The sequence below is a fragment of the Panthera tigris genome, chromosome A2, assembly GCF_018350195.1.
Source record: "Panthera tigris isolate Pti1 chromosome A2, P.tigris_Pti1_mat1.1, whole genome shotgun sequence".
Lineage (NCBI taxonomy): Eukaryota > Metazoa > Chordata > Mammalia > Carnivora > Felidae > Panthera > Panthera tigris.
Window position 1 is genome coordinate 13900720 of NC_056661.1, and position 18570 is coordinate 13919289.

The 18570-nt window shown below is 52.6% G+C and overlaps 1 protein-coding gene across 2 annotated transcripts in view; it reads left to right on the forward strand.

Annotated features, from left to right (window-relative positions):
• The first annotated feature begins 10591 nt into the window (after window positions 1-10591).
• The window catches only part of KLHL26 (kelch like family member 26), a 28313-nt gene continuing 20334 nt past the window's right edge, over window positions 10592-18570 (forward strand). The window contains exon 1 of one of the 2 annotated variants that reach the window (XM_042978638.1): window positions 10592-10677. Coding sequence is in view for 1 of the 2 variants with exons in the window: in XM_042978637.1 (XP_042834571.1) it covers window positions 10601-10677 (77 nt within the window). In the remaining variant the exon portion in view is untranslated. The remainder of the gene's footprint in view (window positions 10678-18570) is intronic. The other variant, XM_042978637.1, reaches the window with a different exon arrangement.

The following is an 18570-nucleotide window of genomic DNA, read 5'->3' on the forward strand; positions in this document are numbered from 1 at the left end:
GCAGCTTGGAGCTGCCAGGATAAAGCGATCTGATCCCAGCTATCACCCGCTTCTGGGGTTTCCTGCTGCCACGAGGAGTCCAAACAGCCACATGTACCATTGAGGCAACCCACCATCTGGCCCCAGTCACGTCTCCAATCACTTCCATGGAGGCTCTCCCCATCGCTCACTATGCTCCAGTCACACTGCTTCTCTCTGGATCCCTGGAGCCTACCTTGTTCCTTCCCGCCCCAGGGCCTTTGCATTTGCATGTGCCTATGCCAGGAACTCCCTCATGGCCCTGCTCTGCCCAAGTCCTCATCTAAAAGGGCTCCTCCTCAGCAAAAGACATCCTGGCCTCCTCAGACTCCTCCTCCAGAAGCCCCTGTTACACCTGTGTTCAGTCCCTGCACCTGCGCTCACCACATTTATAGTTGATGAATGATCACTTATTTCAATGTTGGCCTTCTTCAACATAATTTCATAAACTCAATGGAGGCAGCTCCTGAGGGGCTCATGTGTGACCTGGCATCATGGAGTAGGTATTAATTGTTTTTGTTGGAATGTCTCCCTATTTCTCAGACCCTAGAAGCAGCCTCATCTGGTCAAGTCCCTTCCATACATGGGGTTAGACCTTTTCCCTCCCCTGCTGATCACCACCCCCTCATCATGAGTCGTTATTGCCCTCGGACATCACCAGATTTCCTCTGTTTATCATTTATTTATTTATTTATTTATTTATTTTAATTTAAAATTTTTTTTTCAACGTTTTTTATTTATTTTTGGGACAGAGAGAGACAGAGCATGAACGGGGGAGGGGCAGAGAGAGAGGGAGACAGAATCGGAAACAGGCTCCAAGCTCCGAGCCATCAGCCCAGAGCCTGACGCGGGGCTCGAACTCACGGACCGCGAGATCGTGACCTGGCTGAAGTCGGACGCTTAACCGACTGCGCCACCCAGGCGCCCCAATTTATTTTAATTTTAGAGAGGGGTAGGGCAGAGGGGCAGAGGAAGAGAGAGAATCTCAAGCAGGCTCTGTGCTCAGCATGGAGCCCGACACAGGGCTCGATCCCTCAACCCTGGGCTCATGACCTGAGCTGAAATCAAGAGTTGGACACTCAACCGACTGAGCCACCCGGGCGCCCTTATCTGCTTCTTTTTGAGATTTTTGTTTTTAAGTAATCTCTACACCCATCGCGGGGCTCGAACTCGCAACCCTGAGATTAAGAGTCACATGCTCCACCGACTGAGCCAGCCAGGCGCCCTTACCCCTGCTTAACCTTTCAAAGGCTTCCAATATTCGCCAGCCTGGCAGCCACCATTTCCTACCTTTGGGTCTGAAGACAAAATGGGTCCTACCCTCACGGTTCCCTGCAGTAACATCAGTCAACGGTCTAACCTCCGGGCCTTTGCTAGACCTGCTCCTTCTGCTCGGAACACCTTTGTGGATTTGGTAGGAATCTACCTGGCACCCTACGTCGCCCCCTTCTTGCTTCTGAACAGAGCGCCGGCTTGGTTTCATCAAAGATTATGTGGCTTCGGGCAAGCTGAGCAGCATGACCCAAGCCTTCCCAGGCGCGGGTGGGGTTTACTGGGAGATACACGCGCACACACACACACACACACACACACACACACGCGCGCGCGCTGTCAGCTGGGGTTGTTGAGCGGGGAGGAGGATGTGAGTCTGGAGCCCTCCATTTGTTACCACAGCAACAGAGCCGCCCAGAGGGACGGAGAGAGACTGTGTCTTCACACGCCATCGCGGGAAGTCCTGGATCAAATGTGCCTGAAGTCCACCCTGTCCCTTCGTGTTTGCCTTAAGCCGGTTTGCGTTGGAACTGCAAAGCTGTGACTGGTCCCAGTCTCTTTGCCCTCCCTCCCCCCTCTCAAGTCTGAGCCCCGAGGGCTCGAGGTTCTTGGTATGTTTCGATGCCATGTGTCTAGTGTGTCAATTCTCGAAGCTCTGGTGACCAGCCTAGGGCTGGGCCCAGAGTGGGTGCCTCAGAGATGTGGGATGAATAATGCCAGGTGGTGTGGGTAGAAACTATGAGTTCTGTGCTGTGTGGTGTGGGGAGAGAAGTCCCTTCCAAATATGTGGCGAGCGGTGGTTGCCCAGAAGAGGTGGCAGCTGACTTGGGCTTTGAGGGCTGAGTGGAAACTGAGAAGGGAGGGTGTCCTGGATATGTGGGTGTGTTAGAGTTGTCCCAGGGGCGTGCGCGTGTATATGGGAGGTGTGTGAGTGTGTGCACGTGCAGAGAAAAGCGATGTTCACTTATGTACACCTACCCTTTGGAGGGCTTCGTCCACCACCCGCAAGGCCTGCATGGCCTGGCCCCTGCCACCTCCTCCCTGCTTCTCCCTCTACTTTCCTCTCTCCTTGCTACAACATGCACCTCAGGGCCTTTGCACTGGTGTGCTCTCTATCTAGAATTCTTCTTCCCTAGATTATCTGGCCCTATCCCTGGATTCATTTTTTTTTTTTTAATCTGATATTACTTCCTCCCTGAGACCTCCTATTCAGCTCAACACCTGCTGAATCTTTCTCCTTCCTTGACTTGCTTACGGCTTCATGATCTGTCTCCTCCCCCACCCCAAACTGGACACGCTGCGACAGTCCAGGCTCTGTTCAGATGCATGATTGGGTCTGCTGTGGCCCCAGCATCCCTACTGGCTGACTTGAGGAATGCCCCAGCAGGGCCACCTGGAATCGCTGGGGGAGACATGCCAAGTGCCGGACAAATGCCTTTGGGCCCCTCTTCCAAGTCACCCCTGTCCCCTTCTCGGAGTCTCAGGAGTGAGAGGGCCCTTTGCCTCTGTCCGGGGCTCATCCAAGGAGTACAGGCCTGCAGAAGTGACCTCATGGAAGAACTCTGACTCTCTATAGCTCTCTAAGCCTCAGTTCCCTTGTCTGTCCCCACCCCCCCCAGGTCTGTGAGTCATCTAGGAAGCTGCCCCCCTGCCCCTTCCTCTGCCTTCCTCCCTCACTGATACAGACCTGATGGAGGGTGGGTGGCTGGCTGGCATCATGGCAAAAGGCAGGAGCACCCATGTGTCTGGGGAGTGCAGTGTTGCCATGGCAACTGGTGGTCCTGCTTCCCTGGTGACGGCCTGAGTTCTGGGCCCAGAAGTGGTAATCTGCAGAGGAAGGGAGGAAGGGAGGGAGGTGTCCCTGGCAACATTTATAAACACTTGGAGGAAAGAATGGGGACTCGTGTCTTTCCCTTTGGGGTAGGGGTAGTGGTGCGAGTTCAGGGCAGGCCCCAGTTAGGGGCTGCCCAAGTTCCTTCCCAGAGCCAAGCGCCAGCCCATTGGGGAAGCCGAGGGGCCTCGAGGAGTCCTATGTCACGTAACACTGCCCACTATCCCTTCACACCTGGTCCTGCCAGGCTCCGTGCAGCTCGAGGCACTCTCCCTCCTCAGGGTCCCCACATCCGTTGTTCCCTCTGCCTAAAAGTTTCTGCTCTCCTCCTGGCCAATTCTTCAGCCTGAGTATCGTCTCTGACCTCCTGGCTCAGCCTGGCCCCTCTAAGTCACTACGCCCCAAATCAAGCCTCTATCATGTTGACAATTAAGTTATTGCTTCTTTGCTTGTGTGATGATTGGTTTAATAAATGTTCCCCCTGCCAGATGCGACGCGCTAGCAGCCTCAGTCACAGCTGTGTCCCACACACCAAGGAGGCTGCTCTCAATACATCATTGTCGACACTCTCCCTCTCACTCCAAGCCTTGCCCACATCACCCCAGACAATGTGGTCTCATCTTTGTCCCTCAGGCTCTTTCTGGCACCAGGCTTGGGCCCTACACATCACTTCCACCTGGAATGTTCTGAAACATCCTGGGCCCTTCTACAATGTTCTGGAATGTCCCAGAACATCTTAGAACATTTTGTCCCCGGCTTTTATTAAAGCTGGCACATCACCTTCTCCAAGAGGCTCTCCCTAACCTTCTGGCTAAAGCAGTCTACCTCACCTGGTCACCCTCAGCCCATTGCCTTTATGACAGTTACCATCATCTGGAAAGGCCTTGGTCGTTGATCCTTTCATGTGTCTCAGGTGTGTCTTATGCATTTATAGGGGCACCTGGCTGGCTCAGTCAGTTGAAGGTCCGACTTCAGCTCAGGTCATGATCACGTAGTTCGTGAGTTCAAGCCCTGCACCCGGCTCTGTGCTGACAGCTCAGAGCCTGGAGCCTACCTCGGATTCTGTGTCTCTGTCTCTCTCTGCCCCTCCTCCACTCACACTCTATCTCTGTCTCTCTCAAAAATCAATAAACATTAAAAAAAAAAAGAATATGTTATTGCAGAGTATCCTGGAGCATGAGGGCAGGGATCTTGTCTGGTATGCATACAGTTAAATTCCCAGTACCTGGCACACAGGAGGTGCATTATAAGTGTGTGTTGATTGAATGGAGGGGGTCAGGGATGAGACCAGGGGTTGGTGCTGAGCTCCAAAGTAGGACAGCTCTGATCCTGAGCCTTGGGAGAGTTACTTATCTCCGTGAGCCACAGGGTCTTTCTTCCATTTATTTATTTTTTAATTTGAAAGAGAGAGAGAGTAGGGCAGAGGGAAAGAGAGAATCCTAGGCAGGCTCCATGTTGAGCGTGGGGCCCGATGTGGGGCTCGATCTCATGACCCTGGGGTCATGACCTGAGCCTGAATCAAGCGTTGGACACTCAAATGACTGAGCCACCCAGGGGCCCCTCTTCCTTTCTAATTGAGGTGTAGTTTACAAACGGCAAGGTGAGCCCATTTTCACTGTACAGCTCCATGAACGTTTACACTCTCCTGTGACGGAAATACAGAACACCCCCAGCTCCAGGGGGACCCCCTCATGCCCCCTTCCAGTTGGTTACCCCCTAGAGGTAGCCCTAGGTTTGACCTCTACCACCTTGGCTCCATCTGACCAGTTTCCTGTTTTGTTTGTTTTTTAATAAGTCAGCTTTAATGAGGCATAATCGCCATCCAATAACACAACCATTCTGAAATACCCAGTTCAATGAGTTTCGACAAACGTAAACCTCTCTGTTGTTCCATCACTAAGATAGCAGAACATCCCATCACCCTAAGTGCTGGGCGGCCAGGAAGGCTCCCTGGAGGAGAAGACCTGCAGCGGACGTGAAAAATGTGGAAGGATGTGCAGAGACCCCTCTGACCTTCCCCTCTGTCATGCCTGAGTGCACAGTTTCTTGTGGCTGCCATAACAGACGACCACAGACCGGTGGCTTAAAGCGATAGAAATTTATTCCCTCACCGTCCTGGAGGCCGGAAGTCTGAAATCAAAGTGTTGGCAGGCAGACCAACTCTGAAGGCTCTAGGGGAGAATGCTTCTTTGCCTCTTTCCAGCTCTGGTCGCCGCAGGTGTTCCTTGGCTTGTGACAGCCTCACCTCAATTTCTGTCTCTGTCTTCACATGGGCTTCTCTCTGTTTGAATCTCCCTTTTCTTTTTTTTTTTTAATATTTTATTTTTAAGTAACCTTTATACCCAACGTGGGGCTTGAACTTACAACTCTGAGATCAAGGGTTGTACACTCCACCAACTGAGCCAGCCAGGCACCCCTGATTCCCCTCCCTTTTTTTTTAGTTTATTTATTTATTTTTTTGACAAAAGGACTGAGTTCGTTTGTTTGTTTATTTATTTAATGTTTACTTATTTTTTTTAAATTTTTTAAAAAGTTTATTTATTTTTGAGACAGAGAGAGACAGAACATGAACGGGGGAGGGTCAGAGAGAGGGAGACACAGAATCCGAAACAGGCTCCAGGCTCGGAGCTGTCAGCACAGAGCCCGACGTGGGGCTCGAACTCACGGACCGCGAGATCATGACCTGAGCCAAGATCGAGAGTCGGACGCTTAACCGACTGAGCCACCCAGGCGCCCCAAGAGTTTTCCTCTCTTTATGAGGACACCAGTTAGTGAATTTCGGGCCCACCCTACTCCAGGATGATCTCAGCATGAGATCCTCACTTTAATTGTTTCTGCCAAGACTCTTATTCCAAAGGAAGGTCATTTTGAGGTTCCAGGTTAGGTATGTCTTTTGGGGAGGACACCATTCAACCAGTGTACTGAGAGTTTGTTCAATGCCTTTTCAGCGAGCCTGTTCACCCAGGGCCAGGGCTCTCTTAGTTTTGTCTGGCGCGTGTGTCCCATGCCCACCATGGCCTTTGGTGCACAGCAGACCGTCAATAGGTACTCGCTGAATGCCTGAATAAAAGAAAGGAGACAGGGAGTCAGCATGGGGCTCTGGAAAGGGCTTGAGACTCAGATTGGAGAGCGGGGTTCCCATTTCCTGATCCTGAGCCTTGGCAGGCTGCTTCCACTGTCTGGGCCCCACCTTCCCTGTTTTGCAAGGTCATCACGAGACCAAGGGTAAAAGGCGATGTAAAACCCACCATTTTAAAGCGAACAATTCAGGGGCACCTGGGTGGCTCAGTCGGTTGAGCGTCCGACTTCAGATCAGGTCGTGAGCTTACGGTTTGTGAGTCCAAGCCCCGCCTCGGGCTTGCTGCTGTCAGCGCAGAGCCTGCTTCGGATCCTCTGTGCCCCCCACTCCCTCTCTGCCCCTCCCTTGCCTGCTGTCTCTCTCTCTCTCTCTCTTTCTCAAAAATAAATAAACATAAAAAAATAAAGTGGACAATTCAGTGGCATTCACAATGTTATGCAACTACCATAGCTAGGAAGAGAAGAGAGTCTTCGCCCCTTGGGGAGTCGGCATTCTAGGGGGAGGATGGAAATACATGACAATTCCCCAGAAAGTTCCTCATAGAGCTACCCTCTGGCCCAGCAATTCCACGCCTAGAGACGTGCCCAAGAGAAGTGAAAACAGGATATCTGTATACACATGTTCATGGTAGCGCTAGTCACAGTCACAAAAAGGGAACCACCCAAATGTCCATCAATGGATGAATGAATAAATGCAACGTAATCCATCCGTACTACGGAATATTACTCAGTCATTCAAAGGAATGAAGCACTGATATGCTCTACAAAGTGGGGGAACTTTGAAAGCATTATACTAAGTAAAATAAGCCTGACCTAGAAGGACACATATTGTATGATCCATTTATATGAAACGTCCCAAACAGGCAAATTCGTACAGACAGAAAGAAGGTGGGTGGTTGCCAGGGGCTGGGAGAAGGGGATGGGGAATGACCGCTCATGGGGATGGGGTTTCCTTTTCGGGACAATGGAAATGTTTTGGAACTAGGCAAATGTCATGGTTGTATGGCATTGTGAATGCACTAAATGCCATTGAGTTGCACACTATAAAATGGTGAACTTCATGGTATGGGAAATACATCTCAATTTTATTTTCTTAATATATTTTTTGAAAGTTTATTTATTTAGGGGCGTCTGGGTGGCCCAGTCAGTTAGCGTCCGACTTCGGCTCAGGTCATGATCTCACAGCTTGTGAGTTCGAGCCCCGCATCGGGCTCTGTGCTGACAGCCCAGAGCCTGGAGCCTGCTTCGGATTCTGTGTCTCCCTCTCTCTCTGCCCCTCCCCCACTCACACTCTGTCTCTCTCTCAAAAATAAATGAACATTAAGAAAAATTAAAAAGAGTTTATTTATTTAGTTTGAGAGAGAGAGAGAATGAGCAAGGGAGGGGCAGAGAGAGAAAGACAGAGAGAGAATCCCAAACAGGTTCCACACTATCAGCACAGAGCCCGACACAGGGCTCGAACTCATGAACTGTGAGATCATGACCTGAGCTGAACTCAAGAGTCAGACACAAGAGTGAGCCACCCAGATGCCCCTTTGTCTCAATTTTAAACAGGGGAAAACTGAAATACCATACAGAGTTTGTTAAATAGGGGAAAAAAATCAAGCAGGGCTTGGGGACCCAGAGTAGGGGAGGAAAAATGCTGGGAGCTGCCTTGGGCTTGAAGCCTACTACCTGAGCTGCCCTGAGTGCTGTGTGTTGCTTATTTCATCCTGGCCTTGCTCTGTCCCACAGGGACACTTTAAACTCGGGAGAACTGAGGGATAAAGTGCTGGAGCGTCCCGCCCAAGGCCTTGAGGCTTATAAGAAGTAGGTGCAGAACTAAGGGTAACAACAAAGGTTAGTGACATTTATTCGATGTTGACTGTCTAGTTTACAGAGAAGCAAAAGGAGGCATTGGGAGCATCAGCAGCTTGTTTCTGAGACCACTCAGCGGCGAAGGGCAGACAGGGTGGACGCTGGCCCCAGCCCGAGGCTGTAAGAAAACGAGGCTGGCTTCCAGGCTTCCTGTTCCTCCTCTGCAACACCTGGGGGTTACAAGGAGGCCTCAGAGCTCTGACCTGGGGCCGCGAGTCCCACAGCTGGTCCGGAGCAGGGGAGCAGGTGGTGAGGCCCCCCGCCTCTGGGAGAGCAATGCCAGCTGTGGGCCAGATGGCGGCCAGACCTGTGGACGCTGTCTGCCGTGTCCTGCCTCCAAGCTCTGCCAGACCACAGGTCAGCATTATTGGATGAGGGTGTGCGGTAGCCTTCGTGGGCCCTCCAGTTCCCCCACCTGCCAGGTTTTCCACCTGCCTGTGTCCCATCCCCGGTACAGCAGCCAATCAGACTCAGGTCAAGAACCCTGGGGGCGGTCCCTGGCCTCGCTCTGCCTCACTCTCACATTCTATCTGCTGTATTCTCTGTTGGCTCCATCTGCAAAGTACATCCCAGCTAGGACCATTTCCCACCTCTCCCTGGGATGAGTCCCATCACTTGGACTAAATACTTGCCTCCTAAATAATGTCCCTAATTCAAGATACGGTCCACAAGGTTCTCTGTGACCTAAAGCACCACTCATTGCTTCCCACCCCGCCTTCTCCTCCCCTCTCCGTCTCCTTCAATTTTCCCTTGCCAGAAAACACTCCAAGCATGATCCTGCCTCGGGGCTGTTGCACCGGCTGTCCGGTGCCACACGATCTTGGAATGCCTGGTATGTTCATCGTCCCATGCATCTGTAGTGTGCCAGGGGCCCTGTGAACCTCTTCTCGCTTATCTTCAGCTGTATGTCTGTCTGTCTGACATGTGGGGCGGATCTTGGTGTTTATGAAGTGTGAGTGCATATGGATGCCATTGACTGCAGCCGTATGTGTGGCGGGCGTGCGAGCTGTAGGTCTCTGCTGAGCAGGGTTTGATGCCTGCATGTGGTTCATCTGGAACAAAGGCTCAAGTGGCAGGCGGACCTCGGGCGGGCAAGGGTGTGTGCGTGTGCAGAGCTTGCCAGAACTTGAGCTGGTCATGCGTGCACATATTTAACATTTACTGAGCGCTTATTGTGTGCTAGAGAAGTCAGCGGGACCTCTCAGCACCTGATATCTGTCAACTTGCACAATGTCAACTCCTGAGCATTTAACACAAATGACTGAGTATCTACTGTGTACCCACCCGATCCTCTGCTGTGGGTGGATCCAGGTCTGGTTCTATCTGCAGGAGGCTGCTCAAGCAGGCCCCTTGCTTCCTCCTTGCCGTTTGCATGTGTACCCCCTTCTCCTCACGCTGATTGCAGGGAAAGCTCTGAACTTCATTTGGACCCCTGGACCTTGCTGGGGGCTGCACAAGGGAGGGTTGGAGGGGTGGAGATTCTAGGCTTTCTAGGCTACACTTCGGGGGCTGTCCTTGAAGGCTCTGGAAGCTTTACAAAGGCTTTGCTGGCCCTGGGCTCCATGGAGTCTACAGTGGGGGTTGATGGAAGAAGGGAGGGGAGGAAAGGAAGGAAGGAGAACAAAGAGAAAAAGGAGGGACACAGATGCACAGCTTTAAGCCTTGGCTGAAGATTAGGTATTTGTTGGGGGGGTTGGAATTTTGGGGTCCAAGGGCATTGGGTCTGGTGGAGTGGACTTTGGGGGTGTAAGTGTGCTTTTGAAGGGTCTGTGGGCAAGGATTTGGGGGAGTGGGAGTTAGGATTGGAGTAGAGGACAGGGGTTTGGGGATGTCAAAACCAGAAATGTGGGTGAGGCAGGTTTGGGGATATGAGGGTCGGTGACTAGAGTCTGAAGGTGGATGTTCTTGGGTTTGAGGGTGGAGGCTCTGGGAGGGTCAGAGGAGAGTTAGGACCCAAAGCCTGGTTGGCAGTCTCAGGCCGGGGCAGGGGATGAATTCCCACGTTTGAGGGAGGTCTTGGGGAGTGAGTGACCCTGGAAAGGGAGGGGAAGTTCTCAGAGCTCTTGGACCAGTTTCTCCATGCTCCTCCCCATCTCGGCCCCGCCCCTCCCCCTTTTTGGAACAGACCCCGCCCCAGACCAGCCGAACTTCACCTTCGGGCCAGCATCTACTCTCCGAGCCCCCTCCCGGGTCCCACCCACCCCTCACTCTTCGCCTTTGTCCCGCCCCTTCCCAGCCTAGGCCCCGCCACCTAGACCACGCCCCACCCCTTCTCAAGACTCCGCCCCCACCCAGGCCCCGCCCCTCTACCCTGGGTTGAATTGGCCTATGCCTTCACCGCCCCAGCCCTTCCGCAGACCCCACCTCTCTCCGCCCAAGACCCACCCCCTCATTAGACTGGGCCCCACCCCTCGCCCAGGGCCGGGCTCCTTGCAGAGCAGGCCCGGTGCCGCCCGCCCCCGTCCCCCCACCCCCGCGTTTCTGTCTCCCGGGCCGGCGCGCGCGGCTCCCGTCACTTGAACGCGCGGCGGCGGCGGCGGGAAGATGGCGGAGTCCGGTGGCGGTGGTGGCGCTGGTGGCGGCGGCTTCGGAGCGGGCCCGGGCCCCGAGCGCCCCAGCAGGTGAGACCCGCCCGCAAGGTGGGCCGGTACCTGCCCCGGGGCCAGGGTAACGTGTGGGGAGCCCGGGGGATCCTGAGGGGCTGAGGAGCCTCCTGGGCTGGTTCGAGGGTCTTTGCGGGGGACTACGGGCTTCAGGGGGTCATGGAGTACTGAGAGGGACCGAGGGCTGCTGAGGGGCAGGTGAGGGCAGGCTGGGGGCCGCAGGACCTCGATGCATCTGCATGTGGCCCTAGGGATCTCCGGGGGCATTGAGGGGCATGGGAGTCTGAAGGAAAATTCATGGACTCCAGGCTGTGATGGGGTCATGGGGGAACTGGGCATGCCAAGGGCTCTGGCAGGCAGAGAGGGCCTCAGCAGAGGACCATGGGCAGTCTTGAGCTTGTTGAGGCAGTCTTGGGGACCCTAAGCAGTGGACTGAGGGAAGCTTGAGGGACTGAGGTCCAAGGCTTACTGGAGGGTGTTGGAGGACCCTGAGGTGTCTAAATGTGGTCCTGGGGGCATACTGTGGGGTCCTGGCAGGGATGAGGACTGTGGAAGGCTGGAGGTGGTGGCTCAAATGAACCTGAGGGCCTGAAAGAGGCCTAAAGGGCTTGGAACCTGAGAGGGGAGGCTGAGGTTGCCTCCCCAGGTCTCAGTGAGTTCTGATGGGCAAGGAGGGGTCTGGAGTTCCCCGGGGTCCTAAGGGCCTGGGGTGCGTCTTGGGGAGCTTTTGGTCTAAAGAAAACACAAGGAGCATCCATCTTGGGTGCTCGTTCCTCCCATCCCTGTGGGGTTCACATCCTCCCGCAGGCGAAAGGACTTGAAGCAAGGTCTTCCCCACAGACCAAGGGGGCAGAATTCACCCTCTTTGGTCAGAGGGAGGCCTCCCCTTTCCTTTGGCCAAGTCCTGAGACTGGTTGCTTGAATCCCAGAACTGGTGTAAAAATGGAAGGTGTTTGTATGCATTGTTTTGGATTCTCAGAGGGGGAAAACACGTGCTTTAAGTAGCACAACCTCCCTCTTCCCATTGCACAAGGGCAGTGTGGCCGGGATCCTCCCATCCTGGCCCCCTAGGAAACCCTACCAGCCTTGGCTGGCCGAGGAGGAAATCTGGGCTCTTCTTGATGGTGAGCTTATGGAAGCGAATAATTTCAGTGTGATAAGTGCTGAAGTTGTTCACTACTTGTGAGCTGTGGAAGCCGTCCTCATTGGGGAGACTTGGGCTGGTGCTGACCTGAAAGACTTGATGGGTCGGCACATGAATTGGGCTTTAGAGGCCTGCAGTGGGGAGCGAGGAGAGCTCAGAAGATTTGTAAGACACTCAGGGGGTAGAGTTGGCAGGGCTTGTTGACCAGGCATGAGGCGACATGTAAGAAACACATAAAAAGGGGCAGCTAATTCTGGGCCCCTGCCTTGGGCCCAGGGAGGGGATAACCTGGGGGCAAGAGCAACGTATAACTAATTGCATACCACATAATTCACTCCTTTTAGCTGAGCAGTTGATTGAGTTTTAATAAGTTCACAGAGTCGTGCATGCTTTAATACAATCCGGTTTTTATTTTTATTTTTATTTTTTTTAAATTTTTTGATGTTTATTTTTGAGAGAGAGGGAGAGAGAGAGAGAGCGAGCAGGGGAGGGGCCGAGAGAAGGGAGACAGAATCCGAAGCAGGCTCCAGGCTCTGAGCTGTCTGCACAGAGCCCGACGTGGGGCTCGAACCCATGAATTGTGCGATCATGACCTGAGCCGAAGTCGGACGCTTAACCGACTGAGCCACCCAGGCGCCCCAATACAATCCGGTTTTTAGAAGGCCTCCATCACCCCCAAGAATTCCCTCAAGCTTGTTGTGGTCAACCAAACTGCCAACCCCCTGCCCCAAACACACCCTGATTTGCCTTTGCTCTCTGGTTTTGCCTTTTTAGAAATTTTCTATGAATGGAATTCTACAATATGTGGCTTCTTACGTCTGGCTTCTTTTCCTTAACTGAATGTTTTTGGAAGTTCATCTGTGTTGTCACAGGTATCAGCAGGTTGTTCTTTTTCATTGCTGCAGAGTATTCCATTATATGGATGTATTTTTAAGAGAGAGTGTGCATGCTCGTGAGCGGGGGAGGGGCAGAGACAGAGGGAGACAGAATCCCAAGCAGGCTCTGTGCTGACAGCGGAGAGCCTGATGTGGGGCTCAGACTCACACACTGTGGGATCATGACCTGAGTCGAAGTCAGATGCTTAGCCAACTGAGCCACCCAGGCACCCCCTGATTTTGGTTTTAATTTACATCTCCTTAATAAATAATCATGTTGGACACTTCTTCATGGTATCATTGGCTATTCATATCTTTGGTAAGGTGTCTTTTCAGATTTTTTGCCCGTTTTCTTTTTGGGTTGTCTTCTTATTGTTGATTTTTAAGAATTCTTTATGTATTCTGGATACAAGTCCTTTATTAGATATATGATTTGCAAACATTTTCTCCCTCTCTGTGATTCATCCTTTTCTTTCCTTTCCTTTCCTTTCCTTTCCTTTCCTTTCCTTTCCTTTCCTTTCCTTTCCTTTCCTTTCCTTCCTCTCTTTTTTAAAGTTTTTATCTATTGATTTTGAGAGAGAGAATGTGTATGCATGCACAAGTAGGGGAAGGGCAGAGAGAATGAGAGAGAATCCCAAGCAGGCTCCATGCTGTCAGTGCAGGGCCCAGTTTGGGGCTTGATCCCATGAACTGTGAGATCATGACCTGAGCTGAAACCAAGAGTTGGACACGTAGCTGACTGAGCCGCCCAGGAGCCCCGCTTTCTTTCTTTTTCTTAATGATATCTTTCACGGGGCAAAATTTTGTCATTTAAAGAAAACGTTTATTTTTTGAGAGAGAGAGAGAGAGAGTGTGTGTATGTGCGCATGCCCGTGTGAGCATGGGAGGGGCAGAGAGAGAGGGAGACAGAGAATCCCAAACAGGCTCTGTCTCACGAACTGTGAAATCATGACCTGAGCTGAAGTCAAGAGTTGGATGCTTAACCGACTGAGTCACCCAAGCACCCTGGAAATTTTGCCATTTTGATGAAGTCTGGTTTATCAGTTTTCTTCTCTTATAGATCACACTTTTAGTGTTGTATCTAAGAAATCTTTAAAAAAATTTTTTTTAACGTTTATTCATTTTTGAGAGACAGAGACAGAGCATGAGTGGGGAAGGGGCAGAGAGAGAGGGAGACACAGAATCTGAAGCAGGCTCCAGGCTCTGAGCCGTCAGCACAGAGCCCGACGCGGGGCTCGAACCCATGAACTGCAAGATCGTGATCTGAGCCGAAGTTGGACGCTCAACCGACTGAGCCACCCAGGCGCCCCAGAAATCTTTTTTTTTTAAGTTTATTTATTTATTTTGAGAGAGAGAGAGAGAGAGGGAGAGAGAGCAAGCAGGAGAGGGGCAGAGAGAGAGAGAGAGAGGGAGAGAGAGCAAGCAGGAGAGGGGCAGAGAGAGAGAGAGAGACAGAGAGAGAGAATCCCAAACAGACTTTGCACTGTCAGTGCAGAACCTGATGTGGGGCTGAAACCCACAAACGGTGAGATCATGACCTGAGTCCAAGTCGAACGCTTAACCTCCTGAGCCACACAGGCGCCCCTAAGAAATCTTTTCTAAATGGAGGCACTTTTTAAAAAGACATCCCCCCCACCTCTGAGATGCCCATTTGCCCCCTTCCATCCATCCTGGTGAAAAATTACCTTTGTCTAGAGTAACTGAAAGGGAAGGTGCTCTTATCCCTGTGGTGCTGGTATGGGGAGAAGGGGCCAGAATCCCTAATATGGTGAGATGGAACGTATAGAAAGAGGATCAGGTTTTGAGGGAGATTGTGGCACACAGTGTTTTGCCAAGGCTCCCTTGAGGTTAGAGGCCTTTGTAGCATTGTTCATTTATTCATTCCTTCATTTATTCCAAATGGACCAGTGAGGACCAGTGTATGACATGCCCATGCTTCATCTCCTCCATACTTCCACACTCCAAGGTCATGGCCTCTCAGGGCCATCTGCCTGACCACCTGAGCTCAGTTAGCCCCAAGAACACTTTTTCTGGCCACTTTGTATTACGTGGTAAAGTTTAAATAGCATAAAGCTCACTCCCTTAAAGCGAACAATTCAGTGGCATTTAGTACCTTCGCGATGTTGAGGAACTATCACATCCGCCTAGTTCCAGAACATTTCCATCACTTCAAAAGAAAATTCTGTACCTATTGACAGTCACCCCCCGTTTCCCCCACCCCAGCCCCCCCCAACTATGCATCCAATTTCTGTCTCTGTAAATTTCCCTGTTTTGTAAACGGAGTCCCACAACATGTGACCTTTGTGTCTAGCTTCTTTCACTTTGCTCGTTTTCCAGGCTCATCTACATTGGAGTGTGTATGAGTATTCCATTCCTTTTTATGACTTTTTATTTTCACCATGTGGAAATAGCACATTTTGTTTATCCATTCACCAATGGATAGACATCTAGGTTGGTTCCACCTTTTGGCTACTTTGGATACTGCCGCTGTGGACATGCACGTTCAGGTTTTGGTCGGAACACTTGTGTTCAGTTCTTTGGGGCATATACCAGGAGTGAAGTCGCTGGGTCTCATGGCTGTGGTGTGTCCTCGATCACGCTGTCACCACCTGCCGCTACTTGGTATGTTTGTTAGTGGGCACGCCTTGAGGCTGGAGAGCATGTCTGCCTCATGCTGTCTTGTATGCCTGGAGCAAGGCTGCAACAGAGGAAGTAAATGTTCGAGAAATATGGCCGGGAGCGGGGAGGGAGAGAGGAAGGGATGGATTTGAAAGGGGTGTGGCAAAGCTCTCTAGAGCTTGCAGTCTGGCGGGAAGGAAGTCCCCTCTGCGGGATTGGGTCAGTCCTTCGCCTTTTCAGGGAGACTCGCGGGGTTGCTGAGGCTGGGGGAGGCTGGCCCTGTCGGTGAGGTGGTTTTCCAGTCTGCCAGGAGGCGCCTGCATCTGCCTTTTTGTCCCATGAAGGGTTTTGTCATTTGGCCAGGGGTGGGGGTGGTTCCTGTCTTCCCCTTGGCCTTTCCAACGGTCCCACAACTCAAGAAACTGTCCTCAGGAGGGACTAAGCTCCCCCACCCCCCACCGCCCCCAGCATTATATAACTTGTTTGTTCCAACTTCACTTTTCTGCAACCAAGGGGGAAAAAAAGAAAGAGAAAAGCTTATTCTCCTTCCTTCCCATCTCGAGGGATCAACAAAAAACTCGTTGCCTAGTAGAGATGGTCGTTAATAACCAAGCTGAACCTCCGGGATGGATGGAGCGTGGCTGTCTCAGCCGAGGGCTTGCAGACGGGAGGTGGGGTCCTAGCTGCAGACTCACTCGCACAAAAGACACTTGTTCTCTAGTGGGCCCCCTCCCAGCTCCACCTCAGGCCTTCCACGAAGGTCTGGGTTTTGGGAGGGAGAGGAGGTTTGTGGCCACTCAGGGTGTTGTGAGGGGGTGGAGGAATTCTCCTGGGAGCTGCACTTCCCCGGCTAAAATTCCATGACTGTGAGGTACCGGGCCGGTTGACTTCTGGAGGGACCTTCTTGCTACAGAGGCTCTTCAGATGTTGGGTCACTGGCATCCTCGGTCCTCGGCCCATCTTCCCTAACAGCGTCTGGATGGGGCCCCGTCTCGCTGACTCACGCTGCTCCCGGGGGCTGAGTCGAGGGTATCCGGTAAGGGACGTGCCGGCCGCAGGTGTTTTCATGGGAAGTTATGGCCCAGACACAGCGTGAGCGGGTTTGGCAGTTCAGCGAGGCATCTGCTTCTGGCTTGGTGACCTTTGCTTGTTTAAACTTTCTTAACAAGCCCTCTCTGCCTGTGCCCTAGATTGTCACCACTCAGCCCCGAGGCCCTAGAAGAGTCCAGCCCCCCAACCGTTGTGTGAAAGACTGGGGGACCTTTTGGCCTTTTGAGAAGGTTCTTGTTCCTTTGGCTTTGTCCTCTTTTCAGCCAGGAGGGAGAGAGGGAGTGTTGACTCTTCAGAGATGGGGCCTCAGCTCCTCCCCTTGAGAATTCTGGGAGATCTGGTGGTATCGGGGGCCTCATCAGAGCCCCCTGTGTCTGTGGTCCCTCCTTCTGGCAAGCAGGGCGGCCCCAGGTACTCACCGTGCACCTCGGGCATGTCTGCAACCCTTCGTGCCTTAAATTGCTCATCTGGGAAGGCCGACTGGGAAGGGTATCTGGGACGAAGTGACCTATGTGAGGGTGCACCTGGATGTGGCGTGTGCGTCGAAATGTTAATGTAGAGATGGCGACGTCACCCTGCAGTCCTGATGCCGCCAACATTCTGGCCGCTGCAGCCACAGGGGGCACGAGGGGATTGTGGGGTTTGGGCAAGTCTTGCCTACGAGTCAGTGTGGCAGGGGGGAAAAGAGAAAGCTGGTGTGTTAGTCCATTCTGGTTGCTGAATGTCATAGACTGGGTGGCTTACAAATAATGCACACATTTCTGAAAGTTCTGGAGGCTAGGAATTCCTCGATCAAGGCACCAGCAGGTTTGGTGTCTGCTGAAACCGCTTCCTGGCTCACAGATGGCTGTTTTCTTCCTGTGTCCTCTCGTGATGGAAGAAGCAAGGGGGCTCTTTGGGACCCCTTTTTCTTTTTCTTAAGATTTTTATTATTTTTAAGTAATCTCTACACCCGACGTGGGGCTCGAACTTACAACCCCGAGATCAAGAGTCGCATGCTCTACCAACGGAGCCATCCAGGCACCCTTGGGTTCCCTTTTATAAGGGCACTGATCCCATTCGTGGCCCCACCCTCATGACCCAATCACCTCCCAAAGCACCCCCCGCGGCCATCTGAATACCATCACGTCACGGGTTAGACTTTGACGTGTGCACTTTAGGGGGACACAAACATGCAGTTGTCCTGAGCAGTGGGGAGGATGGTGGCACTCTTACTTGGTGGCCGGGAGAGGGTCAGTGGCAGGGGCAGTAGGAGAATGGAACACATCAAGTCCAAGCTGCTTCTGCAACATGGAGAGGGCAGGCGCTTCTAGGCGAGCCTCGCACCCCCGGCAACAGAGGGCAGAGCACAGCTCTGTGGGTCGCTACAGAGTATTGGGGTGGGGGCAGTGGAGTCTGAGGCAGGCTGGAGGGAGCGCTGGGCCGGAGGTGCTAGAGGGCCGGGGCCCGAGAAGCTCAGCTCCTCCTCAGGCAGTGAGGTGCCCCCTTCCTCACCGCCCCCTTCCTCACCGCCTCGCCAGCAGGGTCCTGCAAGCTCACGATGTGAAATTGCTCTGAAAACCACTCACTTCACCCCGAATTGTGGAGCATTTGTCTCACAGCTGGACGGCTTCCACCTGGTAGCTGCGACCCCCCTGGGGGACGGCCTTCTTGTCGTCGGCCATAGGGGTAGAAAGGTTTTATTAGCCTCTGCTATCACAGTGCCATCTCCAGGGAGCCCATGCGGTGTGTCATCCCACTTTTCTCAAGGCCGATTATTTTTTATTGCCGATCCACACGGGAGAGCTTAGCAAGACCAGGTCGGAGGTTTGCGCGCGTATCGCCCACCCCAGACACTTTAAAAGCGGGGCTTTCTCTGCATTGCTACCCTTTGGTCTTAGGGCGTGTTACAGACTTGGGGTTGAAGGCCCTGGAGAAGGGGAGGGGAGGAAGGCCCAGATAGAAACAATTCCTCCACATAGGCGGCTTCTGGCATCCCTGGCTCTGGCTCCTTTCTCTTGCGGACGGGACTCCTTTGACGCCTTTCTCTTCCTCTGGTGATTGTCCTATGGTTCCTGTGTGCCTGCTGCTGTGCCTGACGCTAGCCCTGGGCCCCCAGGACAGACAGGCTTTACCCGCGTGGGACATGCCAGCGGGGTTAGCAGGACAGTTGTGTAGTCATTTCTTTTTTAAAAAAAAAAATTTTTTTTTTAACATTTATTTTCTTTTGAGACAGAGAGAGAC